This window comes from Neopsephotus bourkii, unplaced genomic scaffold (assembly GCF_033783945.1).
Source record: "Neopsephotus bourkii isolate Nb327-2 ecotype Australia unplaced genomic scaffold, CSIRO-AGI_Nbou_v1 NB_1394, whole genome shotgun sequence".
Taxonomy (NCBI): domain Eukaryota; kingdom Metazoa; phylum Chordata; class Aves; order Psittaciformes; family Psittacidae; genus Neopsephotus; species Neopsephotus bourkii.
This window is the reverse complement of record NW_026901872.1, coordinates 1,607,741-1,630,088: the sequence shown is the minus strand read 5'-3', so window position 1 is coordinate 1,630,088 and position 22,348 is coordinate 1,607,741. Positions and strand designations below refer to the sequence as shown.

Genomic DNA, 22,348 nt, shown 5'->3' with positions numbered 1-22,348 from the left:
GTTCTAGTGGGCAATTAAGGTTCCTTTAGGATGAAGAATTGTCTTGACAGTTTTCCAGGCAGGATTTTTCAAACGCTTATTTTTCTGGTTCACCAAGGCTCAACATGCCCTTCTGAAAAGTGCTATTCAAGCATCTTTCCCTCTTTAATGCAATCTAATGTAACATCACTACATTCTATAATTTACTTATTTAATGTATCAGAATGTATTAATTCTACTTGCACTGAGATAGCCACTTCAGACAGTGAAGGAGAGCTACTTTGTCACAGAGGTCATTGGTGTGTGCCTCCTAAATGGGGAAAGTAGGGAATAATAAAGGTAAGAAGGGAGACATGGAAGAAAGCTATACTGAAATGAAAAGGGAGATAAAGGCAGGGGTGGATAAGATAAAAATGTTGCCATTAAAAATATTTTTCTGAGCCTTTGTGCCTAACACTTTGCAAACCGTGGAACCGCCCTGGTACTTCCTTATCTCTTGTCATCAAGTGGAGCTGGCCGAAGTTCCCTTTTCTGTGGGAAAGTTTTCTTGACAGGGCTGTTTTTTTGTGATGCAGAAGAATGGCGTGCAGATGACATTTTGACTTCATTATAGGACACTTGTAAAACAGTTTTTCAGGTAATATCCACTCTTGCAAAGTGAAGATTTTATGTTTTATTTAGGATCTAGCTTCAAAGTTCCTTTTCTAGGTTACTTGGAATCAAATTAGATGTGTTTTTCACTTAAATTTTAAAATATGGCAATATTAATATGAGGTTTTGTTTTAATTTAAAAAAGGAATTATTTTCAAAGTATATTTAATTGTGAAGTTCATTTCTTCATGCTGAAAATCCTGACTATATATTTTCTCCTGCTATTCACCTCCTTCTGCTTAGTGTAGCCATTATATTGGTTTATGCCTTCTGTTTTCTTACATTTTGTATTTTTTAAATTATTTGAATTTTTAAGTATTAATCTGTGAATTTGACTAGCATAGGCTACGTTAGTACTGTTAACAGTAGCTTGTTTGGTATGGAAAAAGAGAGCATCTCCTTTCTATCCTTCATGAAAAATGAGGAAGCGCAAATGCACAAATACGTGGACTAATTTACATAAAAGCTACAGGTGCTTGCTTTGCTGTGAAACACCAGAAGACAAAGGCTCAAACCCGGATGGAATTGTTGATTGTGCAGCAACTAACAGCGTCCAAAAATGATTATAGGAAATAGCCTCATGAATTTTGGTCAGGAGCTGACTAGTGGGCTGATAACCATTGGACATATTCTGTTTGCTAGTCCAATGTTCTCTTTTTGTAGCAAAGAGGGAGTAATACTAAATGATGTGAACCTTCTGAAGGTTTTGAAGAGTACCAGGACACATGAAAGATGGGAACAGACTTTTTAGTAGGGTCTGTTGCGATAGGGCAAGAGGTGATGATTTTACGCTAAAAGAGGGGAGATTCAGGATGGATGTAACGGGGACTATGTTTTTCTTACTTAATGCATTTTAGTGAAATTTTGTTAGTGCAATAAAAAATACAATTGGAAATTAGCACGTGACTTTCTGTTGTAAAATTCAGAAGTTTCAGTTGATGTTACTTTATACTTCTAAGCAAATTTTGCTTCAAATTTGGGAACACAATGGGCATGCAAACTGTGGGATGAAAATCCTGCTTTAAAAAAAAAAAAAAAGAAAAAAACCAAACAATTATGACTTTTTTTGGTCTTTGTAAAGTTATGGAGCATTTCAGAAACTGATCATTATGATTAAAATACTAAGAAAAGTCTTGCCTTTCATATAAAAAGTTTTAAAAATGTTACATCTTGGAGTACTTTGCAAAGAGTGCTTTGACATGGTTTCAGTTCTACATTTCTATTGAAAATAACAGAGCATGGGTAGAGGGAGTTTTAATGGCTTTCCCAAGGTCAGTCGGTAAGTCGGAGTATGGTAGGGGTTGACTCTCTGTCCAGTGCACTCACAAACTACACCGCAACACAACAATAAAATAAAAGAACAAACCAGAAAAGTCTCTTTAGTTATGAGAACCTAAAGCTATAAATGAGCAAATGTCAGGAGCGATGCAAGACCTGATAGGAATGTATGTGGAACTATAAATCACTTCTAATACCCTTTCTACTGTCTTATGGGAAAGAGGAATGTGGCTCATATGGAAATACCTCTGTTAGACAATTAAGAAAAGAGGATTGTGTGCTAGAAAGGAAGTATGGTTATTAATAGTTAGAGATGACATTGTTCTGTAGTCTTTCAGTGCCTGATAGTGGGAGTATGTAATCTCAGCAGTGGTTTACTGATGTTTTGTGGCCTTCTGCTTGAAAACATATGGTACATTTCAGCCTTAGCTCTCAATTTCCTTTAATTGTTTTCTGTTGCTGCCTAACCACTTTGAAATGTAGGGTGTGGGGAAAGAGGAGGTTGATGCAAACTCTTTGTGACATTTTTAGTAGCTGCTCAGGACTTCAATCAGGCAGAATGAAACCCAGACACTGGATTGAACTTGACAGGTTTTGGGTGGGAGATGATGAAATTAAATGTATCGAGGAGACACAAGTGGGAAGAAATTATATCGGTACAGGCTCCAAGAAATGAAGGTTCAGCTACTTGCTCTGGTCTCTTGTCACGGGACAGTCAGTGCTGTGCCTGTTGGTTCATCTCCATAAATCAAAAGTAGTATTTTGGGGAGGCTTTAAATGAGAGAATTTCTTCCAGACTGATGCTTCCAGCATGTTACTGGGATAAGATGTCAAAATGTTAATTAATTAATTTAAAAATGCTTATAAACTAACTGTGAAGCAATCAGATGGGCAGTGAGAACTTTCTAAAGTGGAAATTTTTCATCCCTCCTCCTGCTATGAACCAAAGCTCTGAGAAAGTGTGACCTTTTTTGCCTCAACTTGCCAGCACTTAACAAAATACGTAAATACGGTTGCCAAACAAACTGCAAAAAATTTCCATTTCTCAACTCAATCAGCTGTTGTCTGTATGCTATTTTTATTTCCTTAAATAACTGATGACTCTTTCTGTGTTTGTAAAGAAACATTCCTTCCTAACTAGGAAAGAAATGCCAACCACGTAGAACAGGTACACACCTTAAATCATACTTGTGACATTTATAATCTGATTGCTCCTGCCTTTGCCAAGGAAGTGCAGTTTTGAGATTTCTTGTGGCAGTTGGTCTTTATCTGTGTGAAATCTTCCTGAGCTGGACGCTACAGTGACTGGTTTGTCAGATATTCTTTGATGTGTAGTGCTTAAATTTCATGGCAATTTCCAAAGAAAGTAGATGTTAATTGCAGCAGTGATAGCTTTTTCTGTGCTTTGAGTGCTGGAGCTGTACAGCTATGCTAGTGGCTCTTCTGTTTGGTATAAAGTCCTTATACAACATCTTTTAACACCAGTCTGAACACCTCCATGCCTGCATGCCCATGTTGAATCACCCTTCTCCAGTGATGTATGTAAAAAAAACAATTAAATACAATGCCAATACCAAATGCTTCCAAATGCGGGGTGCTGAGCTGCTGCTTTCTCTGGGGCATGAGGACAGGGAGAAACACGAGTTAGCCTGGAACTAATGCAGGAGCTCAGATGGGCTTCAAGGCAGACCATCTCTGAACCTGCTCATTGATCTGGGTGTGCTGGCAGAGCTTCCCTTCAGCACAGGATAAGCCTGTGTAGGGCAGCAGGAATTAAATACAGTAGTAGGATCATAGCAAAGATTAAATACAATAGTAAGAGGCTACTCTGCTTGAGGTGCAAAAGATTTCTGTCCCTTGAAGGAAGCATAGTTAGAAGAAACATACCAATTCTTTTTTAGGAAGACTGAAATACTAAATCATAGTCTAAAAATCAGGGACTATGCGACTTGAGGATCTGAGGCAACTTCCTCTGTTTCAAGCCTTGTATGTGGAGAATTTCATCTATATCAGATTGTTGACTTGTGTGAGCAAAACAAAAAAAACAGGGGGGGTGAGGGGGAAGGTGCCAAAACTTTTTGTTTCAAAAGCAAGAGTTCTTTACTTCTTTCATTACTCATTAGGCTTCAGGGGAGTCTCACCTTTAAGTGGATTACTGTCATTCCAGCTCTGTGTAGTGGGGTGACTTGGCACTAGAGTATATAACATGGTTTGCTTCTAAAGTCTGTTTTATATAAACTATTGGAGGTGAAAAGCAGATCACTTGATTTTAATTTTTTTTTTTTTTCTTGGCTTTGACTGGATTTCAAGTAACTGGTGGGAAAGTTAAGGCCTGTCTAAACACAGAAATAGCCTGGGATGGTTATTCCATATTGGCTTTCCAAGCCTGTATGTTCTTTGCAGTAAGAATGCCTGCAAGGAGCGAGCTAAAGTCGCTTTGTCTGGCTCAAAATGGGGTGAAGCTGTGAAGGACAGAGAGCTCTCCTGACCTACAAGGCTTGTCTGCCCAGGGTGCCCATGTGCTGTACTTTTGCTCTTGTCCTTTCCAGCTGGCCTTATTTGGTAGCACCAACATCCCAGAAACACACCTGTGGTTTACAACCTGATATTCACTCTCTTAACAGTAAAAGCCTTATTTGGTACATGTTGTTGCTGTAATACATGGTTGTAATGTCATAGCAAAGGTTATGTTGTAGCTGGGTAAAAGACACAGAGAGGAATTTCAAGTCATTGAGGACAGTTGGTCTGTTGCTCTGTTGAGCACCTTGAAAGCTGTCAACTTGGAAGTCTTGTTTCAAAAATACCCCATTAATTTCTGTTGTGTGTTTCCCTTAATCCCATCACGCCTGTTGGAAGGAAACTGTTGAGCTCAGTGCTGCAAGAGGTTGCAGGCAGTGAGGTGAGCTGAGCAGAGAGGTCTTCTGCTGGCCACTACACATGGCGGTGGGCAGTTCCAGGAGCTGAGGAACAAACTCTGGGGAAGACCCTTCAGTACACACGCTGGCCTTACAGAGGTCCGTAACTGGCTGTTGTCATTGCAGGTGGAATTGGGGTTTGGGGGATGGATGGCCCTTTTTGCTCAAAACCGGAATAGTTCTTATCTAATGCTGGTTCAGAATGTGTTTTCCATAATGGCTGAACTCTGACACTCATGAGTTGCAGTGGTGAAGGAGAATATTCCTCCTTCTGGCTGATTTACAGTCATCAATACCGGAAGCACTAAGATAATGATAAAGTTTATGCATAAAGTTTCATTCCTGCATTCTGGCAGGAGGAGCACCTGCTTTTTGAGAGGAAATCTGGAAGTGAATCGTTAAAACAGTTGGTGTCTGTAATCATGTGTAGAGCTGGGGCAGGAAATCCCTGTGTCAAGGATCACAGTAATTTATTATTTCACCTAATGTGGAAAAACAACGAAGGGCACACAGAGGGGAGTGGCAATGCAATTAGCACCGTTTCTGATCTTTGGCCAACATGGTGCTCCCTGTACTCTGTTATAGGTGGGATAACTTACTGAAGCCCTGAGGTCAGTCTAAGTCAAATTATTCCTGCAGGGTGATTATTTTAATTATTATTTTTAGTTTGGGGCCCAAAAAGAGAGGGAGGAAAAAAGTGGTTTAGCTTTTCCCACCTACTCCTCCTTCTCCTTTCAGTTCAAGGTCCAATCAATTAGCAGCCTTTGGAGAAATGAGGAGAGCTGTAGGAGCAGGGATCACAGTCTACAGATGGCATGAGTGGGTGATGGGAACTGAGTGTGCAAGGCCAAGGTGGTAACTGTGAGTTCCTGGCTTCCAGGCCTGTGGTCATACCACAAGGCTGGCTGAGCCCCATACTTTGCTCTTGCCCTCACCCCTTCTGCCCACACCCACAGCCAGTGCTAATAACCGAAACGTACCTCTGAGGAAGAGCAAGTTACCCAACTTGTTCAACGAGCTCCTGCTGTAGGTTTCTTCCCTTACCCCACCTCCAAATATAAACAACGCGTAGCTGCACAGTGATGCTGCTATGAAAGGCAGTGCTGAAGTCTGCATTTAACCAATTTGAGCTAGCCGTAGTGGTCAGTATAGTGATGCATCTATCCTACTTTTTTAAAAATACATCTTTTTATAATGGAAATAGGTCCTTATTTAAGGGTGCCAATAAAGATTTGTCATGAATGCAGAACTGAAGGAGACACAGTGTAAACTCTCGAGAGGACTCCAAATGTCTCCATAAACGTAATACTAAGAAAAATGTCTCTTAAATGTAATCTATTCAGATGATTTTCAGAATTCTATAGCTGAAAAAATGTCTCTTCCTAAAATGTCAGAAATGCATAGTTGTGTGTTGATTTTTTGTTCTTTTTGTTGTTGTTGTTGTTTTGTTTTGTTGTTGCTGTTGTTTGCTTTGTGGGGTTTTTTTGGTTTATTTTTTGTTGTTTGTTTGTTTGTTTTGGTCTCCTTTCCTTTCCTTTTCCTTTCCTCTTTTCCTTTCCTCTTTTCCTTTCCTCTTTTCCTTTCCTCTTTTCCTTTCCTCTTTTCCTTTCCTCTTTTCCTTTCCTCTTTTCCTTTCTCTTTCTTTCTCTTTTCTTTCTCTTTTCTTCTTTCCTTCCTCTCCTTTCCTTCCTTTCCTTTCTTCCTTTTTCCTTTCCTTTCCTTCTTTCCTTTCCTTTCCTTTCCTTCTTTCCTTTCCTTTCCTTTTCCTTTTCCTTTCCTTTTCCTTTTCCTTTTCCTTTTCCTTTTCCTTTCCTCTTTTCCTTTCCTCTTTTCCTTTCCTCTTTTCCTTTCCTCTTTTCCTTTTCCTTTCCTCTTTTCCTTTTCCTTTCCTCTTTTCCTTTTCCTTTCCTCTTTTCCTTTTCCTTTTCCTTTCCTCTTTTCCTTTCCTCTTTTCCTTTCCTCTTTTCCCTCTGGGAGCCTGGAAAATGAAAACACCTTCTGGCACAAAGTCACGGTCTGGGTGATGCTATAATACTTCCATGTGAATATGCTTCGTGGCCCTGTGAGCATAGGGTGTCATTATGAAATTCAGTTCCTGTTCTTCCCCTTGATACTCTGAAAAAACAACAACACAAAAACCACCAAAACCAAACCCCTAAAAATCTCACCCCCACCAAAGAAAACCATACCCAAATAAAAAAAAAAATGGACAACAAACCCAAACCAACCAAACAACCCCCCCAAAAAAACCCTAGCCAAACCCAAAACAAAACAGAGCTTTGCACTGCAGTAGAGGTAAGGTCTTTAACTGAAACAGTGGGTGTTTGCATAGAAGTAGGAGACACCTGGGGGACTGTCTTCATCTGTTGGCTGATGCAGCCAGGAGAAACAGAAAAACACCATGTTAATTAAATTGTTTTTCTCCCAGGTGCCAAGTGAATTGAAAGATGTGCCATAACTTGTATGCCTATGAGATCTCTCTGTGTTTCAGTGCATATGTGAGGCTTCAGAGAAACAGTTAACCAGGGAGAAGACAGGCTTACCACACAGCGTGACTGCACCTTAAAGAAAGAAATGTATTTACACGCTTGTTTAAATTAATATTCCTGCCCCACCCAGATAATAATGATAATGAGGGATTTATTTTTTAATTAAATTACATCTCAAATATAGAATCTGAATTTACTGTGATGTTGCGTTGCACATAAGTAGTCAAAATAAGATGGTATTTACACAGGCTTACATGAGGACTTCTCTTAATTGCCTTTATCTTTATGCTCTTTCACTTCAGAGATTTCTGAGATTCTTTTTGTATTTCATGCACTTTATGTCTCAGGTTAGTGGGTGGTTGTTTTTTTCACACTTAATGCCAACTCTTTCTCCATCCTTTTTGTAGCTCTACTTTTGTATTTTCCCTCACTTCCCTGTTGCTCATGCAGGTTTGTTTTTTTTCCTGGTTTAGAAGTTCTTGCTCTATTTTCTGTTTTTTATGGGCACTGAGGTGTATTTCCCACCACTGCCACCACCTCACCAGCAATGTATATTTGTCTTCCTTTTCATAGTGCTGTTCACCTTTGTCTCAAGTTCTTGCCATGGTGGCATATATTAGGAGTTGATTCCAGGTGCAAACATGGCACCAATGCCAGTGGCAATCCCTCAAATTTTATTTCATTTTTTTAAAATTACTTTTAAAGGAATATGTCTGTACTCTCATGTTTTCCCATGACCACTAAGGCTTCTTTCTTCTTTGCAGTCTGGAGGATAGCAAGGGGAATGAGGAGCCCTGTTGTGGCAGCCCTGCTGGAGGTGCAGAGCTCTGGTGCAGCCCCCCTGCCCCTTGTCTGGGAGCAGGAGCAGCACTTAGGTCTGGCAAGAAAGAACAGGGAATACTCAGCTCTTTGCTCTCCTCATTGTCCATAAGGCTGTGTTCATGTAGAGTGAGAAAGGCACTTTCTGCTTTGCTACAATATGGGATAGAAGGAGGGAACTGACCACAGTCTCACTTTCAATACGGGCATGTTATCTTGGCTCCTTTTCAACACTGGTTAGAGAGGGATGCTTTAGCAACAGGCAGAGTGAATGGTTTGTGGCTGGTGATGCACCATAGGGACCAGAAAGGCAGGTGCATGCCTGAAAGCATGCGGTATCATGTCATTCCCTCGAACAGTGGTATTTAAATGCCTGCTCGTGGATGACCTGCTTCCCACTGCTGGCTCTGTCTCTCTTGTATTATGACTTCACAGAGTTTTTGGGTGCGGTTTACTTTGAAGTTTGAGACAAAAATGAAATGCTGAAAGGTAATAGCTATACCAACTCAGCATTCTGTGCTGTGCATTTAATGTAAGTCCACTGCGTGTGGGAAACTCAAGTTGTGCTGGGAGCATCTGAAATGCTCTGCCGTTTCATCATGCACACCATATGGGGAAGAAGAAAAGCCCCCCCCCCACTCCCCAGCCTCCCAACCCTGTCTCACCAAAACACTTAGAAGTAGTAATAACATACCAGAAATAAATTGCTGTTGAATTTTGTGGTTAAGACTTAAGGCTTTATTTTTGTTGTTATTTAAGCTCTGTAATTCTATGATGCTAATTCCAACTTCAGGTGCTTATGGAAATGCACTGCTGGAGCTCTGTATTAAAAGCATCGAGTTAATTTTTGTCCCTATAGTGCCTGTCAGTTCAGGAGATTTCTTTTTTTAATGGTCAGAAACCTTATGTTGTCTACATAAATGTATTTGATCTGCCTGACCATGGAGCCTTACCTTTGGACTGGACATCTGTCCCTTTCTGGTTTTGCTTCCCTTGTGCTAGTAGATGGCAGCCTCTTGTGCTCCATTTTATGAGTATAACGGAACCAAGTTCTCCAGTTCTCATTTTATAGGTCCCTTGTCTTCTCTTATCATCTTACTCCTCTCGCTGCAACTACTAATTTGAATCTTGCTTAAACTGAAATGGCCTGCGCTCATTTACAGACATCTGGAACACTTCAGTGGTAGAAGGCAGTTGCGGACATAGTCATGTGTCCTTTTCTTTTACCTCAAGCATGCCACTTCAGTTACTTGCAGTCACCAGGAGGTAGATCTGTTGTGTTGTGCTTCTCCAGGCTTATGAGTTCTGAATGCTTAAGAATAGTTTTTGTGGAGTATGATGAGATTCAGATTAGAGCATATGCTTTGAAGCTCAAGTTGTAACTTCAATTAGTCTTATTTGAAGTACAGTTATATTGGTAAAAGGAATAGCATGATGGCTTCTATATTTGAATGCATTAATCACTGAACAATGTTCCTGTTCACATCTCTAATGTTAAATCTAATTGCAAGGTTGATAGCTTTTTTTTTTTTTTTTACCCTGCTTATTTCTGTGGTGCTATTTAAAGTTAATTTTAAGGTTCATTATTCTGGTAGAGTTTAAAACTGCTATTAGCTATTTTGAGGCCTGTATCTTCAGTGATTTACAATGCTTAGGGATGGTCAAGAATAACTTGGCAAGGACATTATTTACAAGTGCTGATTTGTTGAAATGATACCTTTTTGTGTCAATTTGCTAACCTGAGTAATAACTTTTTGGGTGCCATCTCATGATCTCTGGGTGCCAGTTCCAGGCCCTGACCGGATGAGAACTGGCATTGGGGCAGTCATATGTGAGATGGTAGGTGTGATCAAACTGCTGGCTTGGGAGCTGGGGGAGGCACATTTTAAACCATGTTCAAAAGGTCAGGTTGGACGAGGCCTTGGGTGATATGGTTTAGAGCGAGGTGTGCCTGCCCATTGCAGGGGGTTGGAATTTGATGATCTTAAGGTCCTTTCCAACCCTAACTATTCTATGATTCTATGTTTTATCCTGCACACAAGGGCTGTGGCTAGCCGTGTTCTGCCTCCTGTGTTGTCTTTCCCTGGCCTCTGGGGAGTTTCTGGCCTCTGACCAGTTTCTGAAGGTCTTGGCTCATGTCAGCAATAGATGTTCTCAGGAGCTGTAAGTGTTATTTATCAGGAGGTTGATGTTTGATAGGTTTAATTGCTGTGACACCTTTGAAATTAATTCTCTCGTGTGCTAACAGTTCAGTGGTTGTGCAGCCAAGCAGCCACTGATGAGCAACTCTTTGTTTTCCTACCGCTTGGGGTGTAGGCAGCATCCATTTCTCTAAACCTCTGACTCTTCTTCCTTGTTTACCTGCACAACGTGCGCATTTTCTGCAGTTCAATTGATGTAACCCATTGCTTTGGGAGTTGACTCTGAGTTTGGGTGGCTGGTCAGAGCAATTAGGGCATGTCTTGATCAGTGTCAGTGTTCATTCCCTTGCAACTGCTTGTTCCTTCTGCTCTGCAGAAGTTTCTTGGGTTCCCCAGACCCCTGTTTACTGACCTGAGAGGTGTCTGTCTGTTGCTGTTTACCAAGCAGCTCCCCTTCTTGCAATGGGACTGTAGTCTGTGGCCACTTCCATACAGAAGCGATGTCTTTTCAAGTCTTTGGGGTTTTGGTACTAATCATAGAATCATAGGGTGTCTTGGATTGGAAGGGACCTTAAATATCATCTGGTTCCCACCCCCATGTCAGAGGCAGGGACACCTTCCACTAGACCAGGTTTCTCAAAGTCCTGTCCAGCCTGGCCTTGAACACTTCCAGGGATGGGGCAACCACAGCTTCTCTGGGCAACCTGTGCCAGTGTCTCACCAGCACTCAAATATTAATTGAATAAGACTGCTACATATAATCTGATTTCCCTGTGCTGCATGGTAAGGCAAAGTAAATGTCCCTCCTTGTTTACACCGCCCATCATCAGTCTCCTTGGGCCACTTGTGCAGGCAGCCCCCTGGGCACTTGCAGAGGCTAATGCACAGGCAGAGGCAAGGTTGCCTGTCCTCCATCCTTCAAGCCACTTTGTCTCATTTGCCACCACATCATATTCCCCCTTATTGTCATGTCATCCCCCTGAAGCAGAACAGCTCCCACCATGGCACATCACACATCAGACTTTGAGGCAAAACCTTCCCAGTGTGAGACACTTGGGATCTTTTGGATGTGTTAACACAGAGCCTGCAGCCTGCACAGGGAATACCTTGTTCAAACATTTTCCTTGAATGAAGCCATGTTTACAGACTGATAAGAAATACTAGAATCCTAGGGACCTTCAAAACAGAAAGTTGTGGGTACTTTTGGGTTTCTTTTCCTTTTTAAAGCCTGTATTAGAAGCAGTGGTTGTTTTCTTTATGGTTTTTCTTTTTAAAGAAATTTTACATGATCGTATAATTGTTACAGGCAGGGATTATGTGTCAAAAAGAAAAAAAGTTTAAGAAGTATTAAATTGCTGAAGTAGAGCTTTTCCGTACTGTGGAACTCTGTTACCAGTACCTTGATTTAGGAACCCTTCAAATGACAAATGACAGGGCTGTGGGTAGCTTCTGAATTAAGTAACTTTTCCTGTGGCTTACAGCTGAAGGGAGCAAGTGCGCAAGAGGGCACATTCTTTTGTTGTTGATAGCATTCCACCTTAACGAGAAGGAATTTCTTGCCTAATGCCTATTGTTTATGGAGTGGAAAGAGATCACAAGTTGTATAATCTTTCTCTATCGTTTGATTTATTTATTTTTAACCTTGCTCTTGCAGGTGGGTTGATCTGCAGCAGGTGCAGTGAGTGCTGCTGTAACACCCTAATATCCTGCACCTATACTCTGTAATATTGGGGGGGGGGATAAAAAGGGGAGGAACACAAAGGAGAGGAAAAACCCCCGATGTAAGGAAGCAGCAGCACTGAATACAGTTTGATTTCTGTCTCTTCGGAGCTTTGCTCAGCAACCAAACCCAGACTCCAGGTGCAGTATTCCCTCAGCGGTCTGTGAGCGTAGAAGCAGTGGGTCCCTCCTCTTCTTCCTCCCCTGCCAAGAGTTTCTGGGTGGTGAATGTCAGTAGCTGGAGTTATTTTTAAAGGCAAGAGGTGAGGCTTGTCGTGCAAAGCGAGGAAGAGGGCGTTTGTTTGCTGAGCAGAGCTGACATCAAAGTGGAGATTGCTGCCTACTGGCTCACTGCTGCCTTATGCCAGGTAATCTTTAACGTACCCCTCAGTCACTGAGATCGCAACCCAGCCTGCCTATGTGCATGAGGAATGACCTGTGTTTATGATCCCGAAGATTGCTTTTTCGGTATTATTTACGTGAGCTGGACTTTGACATTCAGAGGCTCTCACTAATCATCTTGCAAAACCTGCTTAGTGCTTTTAACTAAGCAACTGCTTTCTACTTCTCTTTGCAGGATAATATAAATGTTTTTCTGAAAGCGTGTGAAAATATTGGACTGAAAGAAGCTCAGCTTTTTCATCCAGGAGATCTTCAGGATTTGTCCAATCGAGTTACAGTCAAGTGAGTTTTGTGGTTTTGTTTTCTCCCTCCCCTTCTCCCTCCAAGCTGTTTCACGGTCTTTTTTATTGATTTATTTATTTATTTTTAATGTTTGCCTATGGAAAATTCTTTTAATCTGGTACAAGCAGTTCTGAATACTGTGGAGAGGGTTTAAGCCTTGTTGAGACTGGTAGATACAATTTGCACAAATTTAATTTTAAAACATGAGTATTATTATGCCTTACAAGCAAAATAATTGTTAATGAATTTTTACAGGATTTAATATACGAGAGAGAAACTGTTCAGGTTATTTTAAACTTGGAACAAAATTAACTGTTAAATGATATCGCTTCCCTTTATGCTTTGAGATTACTGATGTAAAATCTGAAAGGCTGAGGTGGTACTTCTGATACTTATATGAATGGCTCCGAGGCTCAGGTACAGTGTTCCTCAAGGACTGTGGGTCTCACCACTCCAACTATTAATCAGGTGTTTGTTACTGAATGTCACATCTCCTGTCAATGGGGGTATAGAAATCAAGTACTGAATTGCACAAAGGGAAATTGTCATGTTTACAGAGAAAAGAGTTTTCCTGTGAAATAGCAGTGGTTTGGTTCAGAAATACAATTGATGGATTCTCAAGTCTCAGGACTGCTGTGTCTCCTGTTAGGGGTCTTATTAGTAGTTTCTGAGAGATTAAGGTGCATTTTTACTGTATAGACACTTAACAGGTGTTTTAAAATCAATGTGTCATGGAAAAATATTGTCCTGGGGCATCTTGCTTTGTTACAGTATTAGCTCTTTTTATTGTGTTAGTACAAAGGGTGGATTTATTATCTTCAAAAAAAAAGAGAAGCTTCAGTGATTTTTGCTGAAAACCTGTCCAGTTAAATGTTAAGAATCGATTCCTATCTAAAATTGCTGGTTTTATCAAAGAAGAATAGGCAGTAATCCTGCTGTAAATACAAGGGGAAAAAATATTGTGAAATGACAGAATTGCTTTAATTGGAAAGAAATCTCTATGTAGGTGGATCTGGCAGTAGCATGTTGACATACTCTCTGCCTAGTTTCAGAATGAAAGTTCATACCGTTTTGAGGTCTGATACTTGAGATGGCAATGCATTTTCCAGTCTTTGACTCATACCCGAAACGTATTTAGGGACTTGGCACCTTTCCAGGATGCCGGTATTCTTGCTGCTAGTTCCTACATCATGCCAAAAGCTGGAGGGTTGGTAGCTTCTAACATGCTTTAATTATCCACAAAACTCTTGCTACAGTTATTTTGGTGGAGGTTTGCTTCAAAGAGTATCACCAGGAAGGGTTAGAGGCGGTCAGGAGCTGGTCTTCAGCAATGTCAGTAGTGACAAGCTGAAACCCTGGGGAGGTCAAGTTAGCAAACTGTTGTGCAAGGTATGTTGTCCAACTCGTCCCTACCTTAACAGCAGTTCCTAAGTGAGGTCAGCCATGAAATTAACCCAGTGGGTCTGTAACCAGGTTTTGTTGGTGATGTGTTTTGTTTAGTTTTGTTTTATCCTTTCAGCTCTGCTGGTTCCCCTCCCAGCTCTGGGAGAAGAGAGTAAGGCTGGAATTTGAAGTTGTCATAAGGCAGTGGGGATTTTACATTATAGGTACTTGGCAACAGGTTAGTTGGTGATTTTCAGAAAAGTAGCTTTAACCATTGAGCTCTTACTGAGGGCAGTGCAAGGGGTCTGGGTTAGAGTTGGGAAGCTGCCAGCTGCCAGAGGTATAGCCATGCTCTTTTAATGCGTTTCATTATAGGTTTGATTTTGTCCCACAGTATGTGTAAAATACTTAGAATAATTCAAAACTTCTGTATCTGAGCATGCTGTAAAGTGGTAACCTAAACTATACCAGCACATTTTGGTGTGTTTAAGAGTCTGGAGGGGGGTGGGAAGTTTTAGTCCAACAAATGGAGGAAATAAGTTATATGAAGAGAGCTCTTCCCATTGAAAAGTTTATTATGAGTCATTTGATTACCCAGAGGGCAATCTAGTCTTCAGAGGGTTTCCAGAGAGTCATATGTATGTCAGGAGAGAAATTCTATCTGATCAGGAGCTTTATCTGATCATTTTTTGGTGGTTTTTTGTTATTTAATAGAAATAAATAACTTCAGATATTTGAGCTGAATTACCAATTTCATCAAAACTTGTAGGATGCCAGACCTCAGAAAAGGGATAAAATTTCATGTCTTGATTTCATATTATCCTCTATTAACCTTAGTTTCAGCACTAGAAGTAAATAATTTCTTTTCCCAAAGAAGGGAATCCTTTTTTATATGCTGATTTTTATAAAAGATTACATTCAGTTTCTGGCTTTCTAACATTCCTAAACAAATCCATTTTGCTGCCGTCACCTGAGGCTAATTGCCCACATCTCAAACCATCTGTGATAGGTTGTGCTGGATAACATTTACGTGTGCCTGAAGCGGTGTGTATTTTGACACCTCAGTAGTATTGCTGTGTTCTGCAGTTGCACCACCATTAGAGCATGCTTATCTACCCAAAATAGATTAAATAAACTGTTGCTGAAACAGTCAGCTTTTCAGGCTGAGAACAGCATGCTGGTGGGATACGCATATTTACTGCCAGGCATAAGAAGATGCCTGATTTGCCTTACATGTGGAAAGGAGATAAGAGGAAGGTACCATTAAAAGGGTGGGTCTGCTTCTGTAGCTAAAGGCAGTCATGAGAGTTGTCATTTTATGTTAGAGTAAAACCAGTTTCTGTTGCTGGCTAAGAGGTTGCATCTCCATCCCTGCCATGCGAGGCCTTCTGTATACTTCTCTAATTGCTCTGATGCCTCTGGTGCTGGGAAGGTCCTGGAGGAGGATTGCCTGCCCGCTGAGGGTGATGTGCTCTGTGGAGAGGTGTTCGCTCTGTTCTTCCTGCCTCTGCTGCCTGGCAGTTATGTGTGGTACCTCCTTCTCCTTACCTTGTGAGAAATCATATGCCCTAAGGCTGTTGGCACCTTGTGCTGCTGTCCTGTCCACCTGGGCAGGCTCCCTTCCCAGAAGGAAATGTAAGTTCTCCTTGTACCTTTAACTGTACCTTTGCTGATAAGTGCTCAGTCTTTCTATCTCATCAACACCAACACAATGCCATTCAGAGATACTGAACTTCATATTTGTGTGTTGGGTGATGTTCTTTTGTCACCTCAGTTAAGGTGAAGACTCTCTGTTCCTCATGGCTTGCCAGAAGCTGTGCTAAGAAAATAATCTTCCTATCTGGTAAGGAGGTTACAACTTTCACTTGTATTTTGTTTTCTATTGCAAGTGAGATGATGCATAGGGATAATGAGAAAGTCCTCTGTAATTACTAGTAGTATCTGGGATGGGAGAGGCAAGAATCCTCTTAAATATCCAGACTCCCAGTTCCAAGTGATTATGTGATTATCCTTTTTGCAGAGAAAAAGCTCCTTAAATTTTCATTGTTTAGAAGTTTTTGTGAAGAGGGCTGGTTAAAATTACTGGTTGCTCTTCAAAGCCTTGCAAAGTTTATGCTTTGCCAGATCAGCAATGAGATTAGTAGTCGGGTGATGTGGAAAAAATATACTGGCATGGATGGTTTCTTTTCTGCCAATGAAAATGGGAGTGTGCATTAATGCCTGAGATTTATAGTTCAGTCTTTATGTAAATCTGCAGAAGTTATTGCTCAATGGTATAGTACAGCAATGTGTCATATGTTCCAATAAAGATTATCCAGATGGATTTATTCCTTGCATACCATGTTTGGCAGTTATGTGCACATCATACTGTTTTGTGGCTAGTTATTTGTGTATATGCCTATGCATCGCTCTTCAATTCTTTCAGTGTATTTTATTTTATTTTTATTTAGCCTAGGATTTTAGTATTTTTAATTGGAGGAGGTATTATTTTAAAACCCAACAGCTTGAGAGGGTTTTTTAAATTTACACAAATGAGAGATTGTCTTAGCGCACTTCATTGGATTCTTTTTTAGTCCTGTCAAAGTAAGAATGCAATATGAGCTCAGTGACTCTCAGTTGTCAGTTACTATTTAAAAATGCAAGCACTTCCCTACCCAGCTCTGTAGAGGTGACACACCCAGCTGTTCCCAGCTGTGGAATGGTTCTTTGTAAAATCAATTCGTGGAGTTGAAAGGGCGAGTTTGCTTAGGCACATGCCAAACTTCAGTTCGGGTGGAATTTGTTATCCCAATTATCAGTTTTAAAGGAGGCAGCCTGAACAGTCAGACTGAGAGTGTAAACTAAAATGTGTCTTGTCTTTCAAGCAAATTAATTCTTCTGTCTGGAAAAAAAAAAATAAAAATCTGGAAAATGAGGTATCCACTCTGAGTCTCATTAAACACTACTAATAAATCCAACAAACTTTTTTTAAAGCTACCACAAGTCCTTGACCCCTAATGTTGAAGTTTGTTTTACAATATCAATTTTATTTCTCAATAAAATAGCAGATTAAAATATTTGGCTCCTGTTAATATCTTTACTACAGGGTTATATTTAGAATGAGGCTTCAAACTATCTCCCAAGGTAGCCAGAATTATATCTGCGCCTTGCAGAACTTGGATTTGGATAAGGCCTTCAACTTCTTGCTGCTTTGTACTTTTCCAAGTGTTCATTATCAATCCTGTTCACTAAATGAAGTATAAATTGTATAAAGCGAACAGAAAACCCCGTAATACAAGTCTTGCTGAAGTTGAAATTAAGTGCATACATGAGATGAAATAACGGAGCTCTGACTATGGTCCTGGCATTTCTAACTTTTGAATAGTTTAAACTTACCAATTTGATGGTTTTTTTAGCACAATTATGTTTCATTATTTCCTAAAGAAAAAAAACAACTTTGGAAAAATTTGAATGCCATGCTTTGTGTTGCATAAAGCTCTATATAACTAGAGCCAACTAGAGACAAGTAACAACTGTTATCTGTCATGTTCATCCTTGTGTTCATGCATTTCAGCTGATTTGGTTTTTATTTTTGTGGGGTTTTTTCTTTTTTTTTTTTTTTTGAGACAGGCTGTTTCACTTCAGAGAGAATACTTTCTGAATTTAAAATACTGCAAAGAAGTTTAAAGATCAGATGCTTTTAAGATAAAGCCTGACAAAATGAAATAGTTGCTGTGGGATGCGGCTGTAAGAACATATTCTGCATCTCTTCATCCATCTGGAGTAGGATACATTTAATGGTATTTTCTTCTGATTAAACAAGCATGACCAGTTGTACCCATTATACCAATATTAACAATTTTAAGCGTATGTGCAAAATCACTATCAGCCATACCACAACTCTTGTCCCTTACTACACAACTCTCTTCATTTAGGGGCTGTCAAAAAGGAAACCTTCTAGGACTGACTAATTAAGCGAAACACAAAGCATCTTCTAGTACCCACCTTCTTAATCCCATAATTCAGGTGACAATAGTTCCAGTGCCAATTTACAGTGACAAAGGTGCCTTACTTGTCTTTTTGGGTGCAACCACTAAATGTGCAGGTATAATAGGGTTCCTGAAAATAGCAGTGAATCAGTAGCAGAGAGTGGTTGAATGCAGGTGTAGCTTCTTCCAGTGCTACATTCAATCCATTAATAAATTCCTGTTTTTCATGTGGAAAGTAACTGCATGCTATTTAGTAAATCTTAGGTTCTAATTAGAAAAGAGGGTTGTTGTTGGTTTTGTTTTTTAAGTTGTTTTGTTTAATAAGTTGATGTTTCTCATTACTTTAATGTTCTTCCTGTCTGGTCTTGGGGAATATGCCAAATTTCCTGATTCCTGTTATTTCCTACTTGGGGTGCTTTCTTCTGCAGGGTTAACAAAGGCAAAGTGAAATTTCTGTTCTACGGGATGAATACTACAACTGTTGGGTAGAAGAGGTGATCTTTTGAATGGGTGGTTGTTTTCAGTGCTCTTAAAGCTGTCCAAAAGTAAAAATTTCTAATTGTGAAAGCAGTAATACATGCCCGTCTCTGGAAGAATTTTTTAGGGTTGCTCTGCCAGTGACACTTAACTCTTTTAACTGACAAGTGACTTAGCTGGAAGCTTGAGGTATAATGATGAGCAACTCTCTTGGGACTTGGATCCCATTTTGTCCTTCAGGAAGAACTGTCATATTTTGCTCAAGGGAGACAGGGTCAAATACCCTGAAAATGGATACTTACAGGAGAGAGAGAATACAAGCCAATTTGTGGACAGGTAGCTCAGAGCTGGTGTTTGCTGTTGATAATACTGAATTCATACTTGGGCTGCCTTCTATATTTAATACATTTGCAGAGTTATACTTTGAGCAATCTGGCCTAGTGGAAGGTATCCATTTATGATATTTATGATCTTTAAGATCCCTTACAACCCAAACCATTCTATGATCTTTCTTTTCTTTTTTTTGTTTTGCTTAAGAGTTTCACCTTTACAATAAGAGTGCATGATGGAGCTGAACCTGAATTTGCTGTGCTGACTTTTTCCAAGAAAAATACATTTTTAATAAGTTGAAGACCCTACTTCTAATTTGGCTTTAAAGAAAACCCAAACAAACCAAAACCCAAAACACCCACACGGAGCCACCCTTTCCTGCCTTTTTATTTTCTGTAGAATAGAAAGTTGTGAACTGGATAGAAACCAAGTGCTTCAGGACAAGAAATATGGTAGAAGTTAGCCCAAAACTTATACCTCTGTAAGGTCTCCAGCCTATACCTATGTGACTGAAGAGTCAATCATCACAAAGGCTTGAGCATCATAATGGTTAAGAAACTATCTTTGAATTCAAGTTGAGATGAACAAAATAAGACTGTTTGGTGGGTCTTGAGAACTGAAATGCAAGCCACTTAACCAAAATTTAATTAGAACAATGAATGCTGCTTCCACTTATATCCAGGGAAATAACATTTCTTACACATGTGGTTGTAATAGGCTTTTATTGTGGTAACTGAGTTTCCTAGTGACACTTTCCTTGAAATGGAAAATTGCAGTACCCTCACTCTAGAATGACTTTAGAAATGTTCCTATGACTACATAAGTGTGGAAATTCACTCTTTTTTTTTTCCCTTCTTTTCCCTATGGACATATTCATACAAATGGGTAATACTTCCCAGGCATAGCCATATTCTAACCATTGAAAATGTTCTATTTATTCTGTTTATGATATAACTAATTTAAGGATAATTCATTTCACATGTTTTACTTGTTAATACTGATGACAATTATGCAGAGGTAAAGAAAATGGAGTATGTTTTTTCAGACTTGTGAAACTTCTGCTTAGTGTAAAATATTCATGCTCATGTCCTTAATTTGAATAAGCTTTAAATCATTCCAGTAAAACCATTGTAGGCAATAAAATATGTTCCAGACTTACTAGAAACTTACTTCCAACTCTTCAGTGTAAAGTCTATAAAGTGTTGGGTGGGGTGCTCTTTAATCCTTCTACTTTCTGAAGTTTGTGATCATGACAAGAAATGTTGAGATTGTTTGGTCTTGTGTTTGTTTGTTTTTTTTTTTTTTCTGTTGAGTGATTTAAGTTACATTTCCTTTATGGGATTATTCCTTTGCTGGTGTTTGATTTACCATTTATTCATTTTTTTGAAGATGATTCTGCTTTAAGAATAAAAAGCTTCTGGAATTGTACACTGGTACCTGCAAGTGTACATGAGGAGTCTGAAGTAATTTGGAAAAAAAACACATGTAGTGTCTGTTAGTTGCACTGAGACCAATTCAGGTATCTCCAGTGTCACAGATCCATAGCTTTATGTTAGAATTCAAGCAGTTAAGGTGCAAAACTGAATTATTTGCTGAAAGAGGTTACAGCAGCTTTCTGCTGAAAGGTTTGTTTGGTTTGTTCAAAGTCCTCATTTTTGATCCTATTACATTTTCAAAGTATCTCTGGAGTAACTTTATTACTAAAAGCCTTTACAATATTTTATTTTAGTGTTCTTTTCCTTTGTGCTAAGAGAATCTAATCTTCTAGGAGTCCCATGGGAATCCAGCTAAATCTTAGGCATCTGTATGTGTTTTAAGCATGCACAGCATTCCCCTACCATGCCAGCATTAGATGCAGTTTATAAAGCAGTGCAGTAGAGAAGGAAAGGCAATTTGCAAGACTAACAGCAAGTTACAAAAGGAAAGCTGCATTTTATTTTTTGCAGTAACTTTTTATTTTCTTCCATACAAAACCAAAAAAGTGGTGGTATCTGAGGTTGGAAGTTGAAGGACTTCTAAAAAGAATAAGGTTGTATTACATTAATATCAATTGTACAGAAACATGTATGCAAGTTCACTATTGTATTATTTTTCATTCCACTTAACATCTAAATTGTTGAAGTTCAGTAAGCTTTTCTGTGGGCAGACAACTCAATAGGAAGAGCTCCTATATTTAAATACTGGGGGAAGCTGGCTTCTTGAAGTTTTCCATGGATACAGGACTTTGTCGTTTAACTGTGCTCTGTAAATAGAGAAGTTAAAGCTGAACAGTGGAACCTACTTCATCTGAAACTGTACTTTTGGCCATTTCTATTCCTGAGCTTTGATTGTTACATTGCTTTCAGAGATTTCAATTCTAATTGCTACTACTGCTTAATCAGAATGCTCGTAGTATCCTTCAAAATGGCATTAACTACTTGCCTACTGCGGATACTGCAGAGAGTAATTGATAATGCATTAACAAATTCAAATGTCTTTATAAAGCGCATATCCATGTCAAGAGGGTTGCAGTGTTTTTTTCATCTTGTTACTGAAACCAGTTAAATGAAACAGTGTCTTGCTGTAGAAGACAAGAGTTGATAGGGTAGGGAGAATGAAGACTACTTAGATAGCTGCCAAGCTTAACCACACAAAGACTTGATCTTTTCATGTGTCTTTTAAATGACGGGGATCTGTTGTCTTTAAGAAAAAAAAGGGAAAAACAAACAAACAAACAAAAAAAAAAAAAAGGAAGAAAACCTAAGCTGAGAAAGCCTCTCTAGGCTGAAGAATCTGGGTGATCAAGCTCAGGATCTCTTAGCCCTGACCATCCCCATGACCTCTTCCAGTTTATCAGCGTCTTTCCTGTACTGGGATCATCTTGGACATGGCATAATGAGCACTGGGGAAAGGGGGCATGATCAGGTCCATCAGCCTTCTGGCTGTACTCTATTTTGTACAGCCCTGGGTGCTGTTGACCCGTTGCTGGGGTTGCTGCTGACTGATGATTAGCCCAATAGGACCTCCAAGTCCAGCTCCCCACCCTGTTCTACCATTGCAGAAGTTAAGTCCATCCAGGGGTTGGGATAGGACTAGGACTTTGTCTCGTTGAATGTCATGAGGTTCCTGTAGAGCCAGTACTCTGGCAGCCCTGCCCTCCGCTGTATCGACTGCACCCTTGCTGTGCTCCCGTCTGCGTGGGGAGGGACAGTGGTATCAGAAACTGACTCAGAAAGAAAAATTCTGGAGGTTTCTGCAGCCAGTTGCTGGGACTGGAGTGAGAAGGTTGACTAATGTGGATGATATTTCCTCTTTTCTTTCCCTTATGGAAAAAACATCCTGCAAATGTAAACATGTACACACCTTTGAACCCAGTACATACAGATACACATCAACTGACGTGGATTCCAATGCGTTGTATGATAAAATATTTAACTGGGGTGGGGAAAGGGAGGTCAAGTTCAAAATACTTCTGCTTTTGCAAAGGCTATTAAATTACAGCCACTTGTGCCCTGTGAATAAATGCTGAAATATGC

The 22,348-nt window shown here is 39.8% G+C and overlaps 1 protein-coding gene across 15 annotated transcripts in view; it reads left to right on the top strand.

Annotated features, from left to right (window-relative positions):
* Window positions 1–22,348, top strand: part of LMO7 (LIM domain 7) — a 130,028-nt gene that overhangs the window by 43,329 nt on the left and 64,351 nt on the right. For 13 of the 15 annotated variants that reach the window (XM_061367734.1, XM_061367740.1, XM_061367737.1 and 10 more), the window contains exon 4: window positions 12,569–12,675. In XM_061367734.1, coding sequence (XP_061223718.1) covers window positions 12,569–12,675 — 107 coding nt within the window. Of the gene's footprint in view, window positions 1–12,312; window positions 12,471–12,568; window positions 12,676–22,348 lie in introns of those variants that run through there. The other 2 variants (XM_061367744.1, XM_061367741.1) reach the window with 2 other exon arrangements.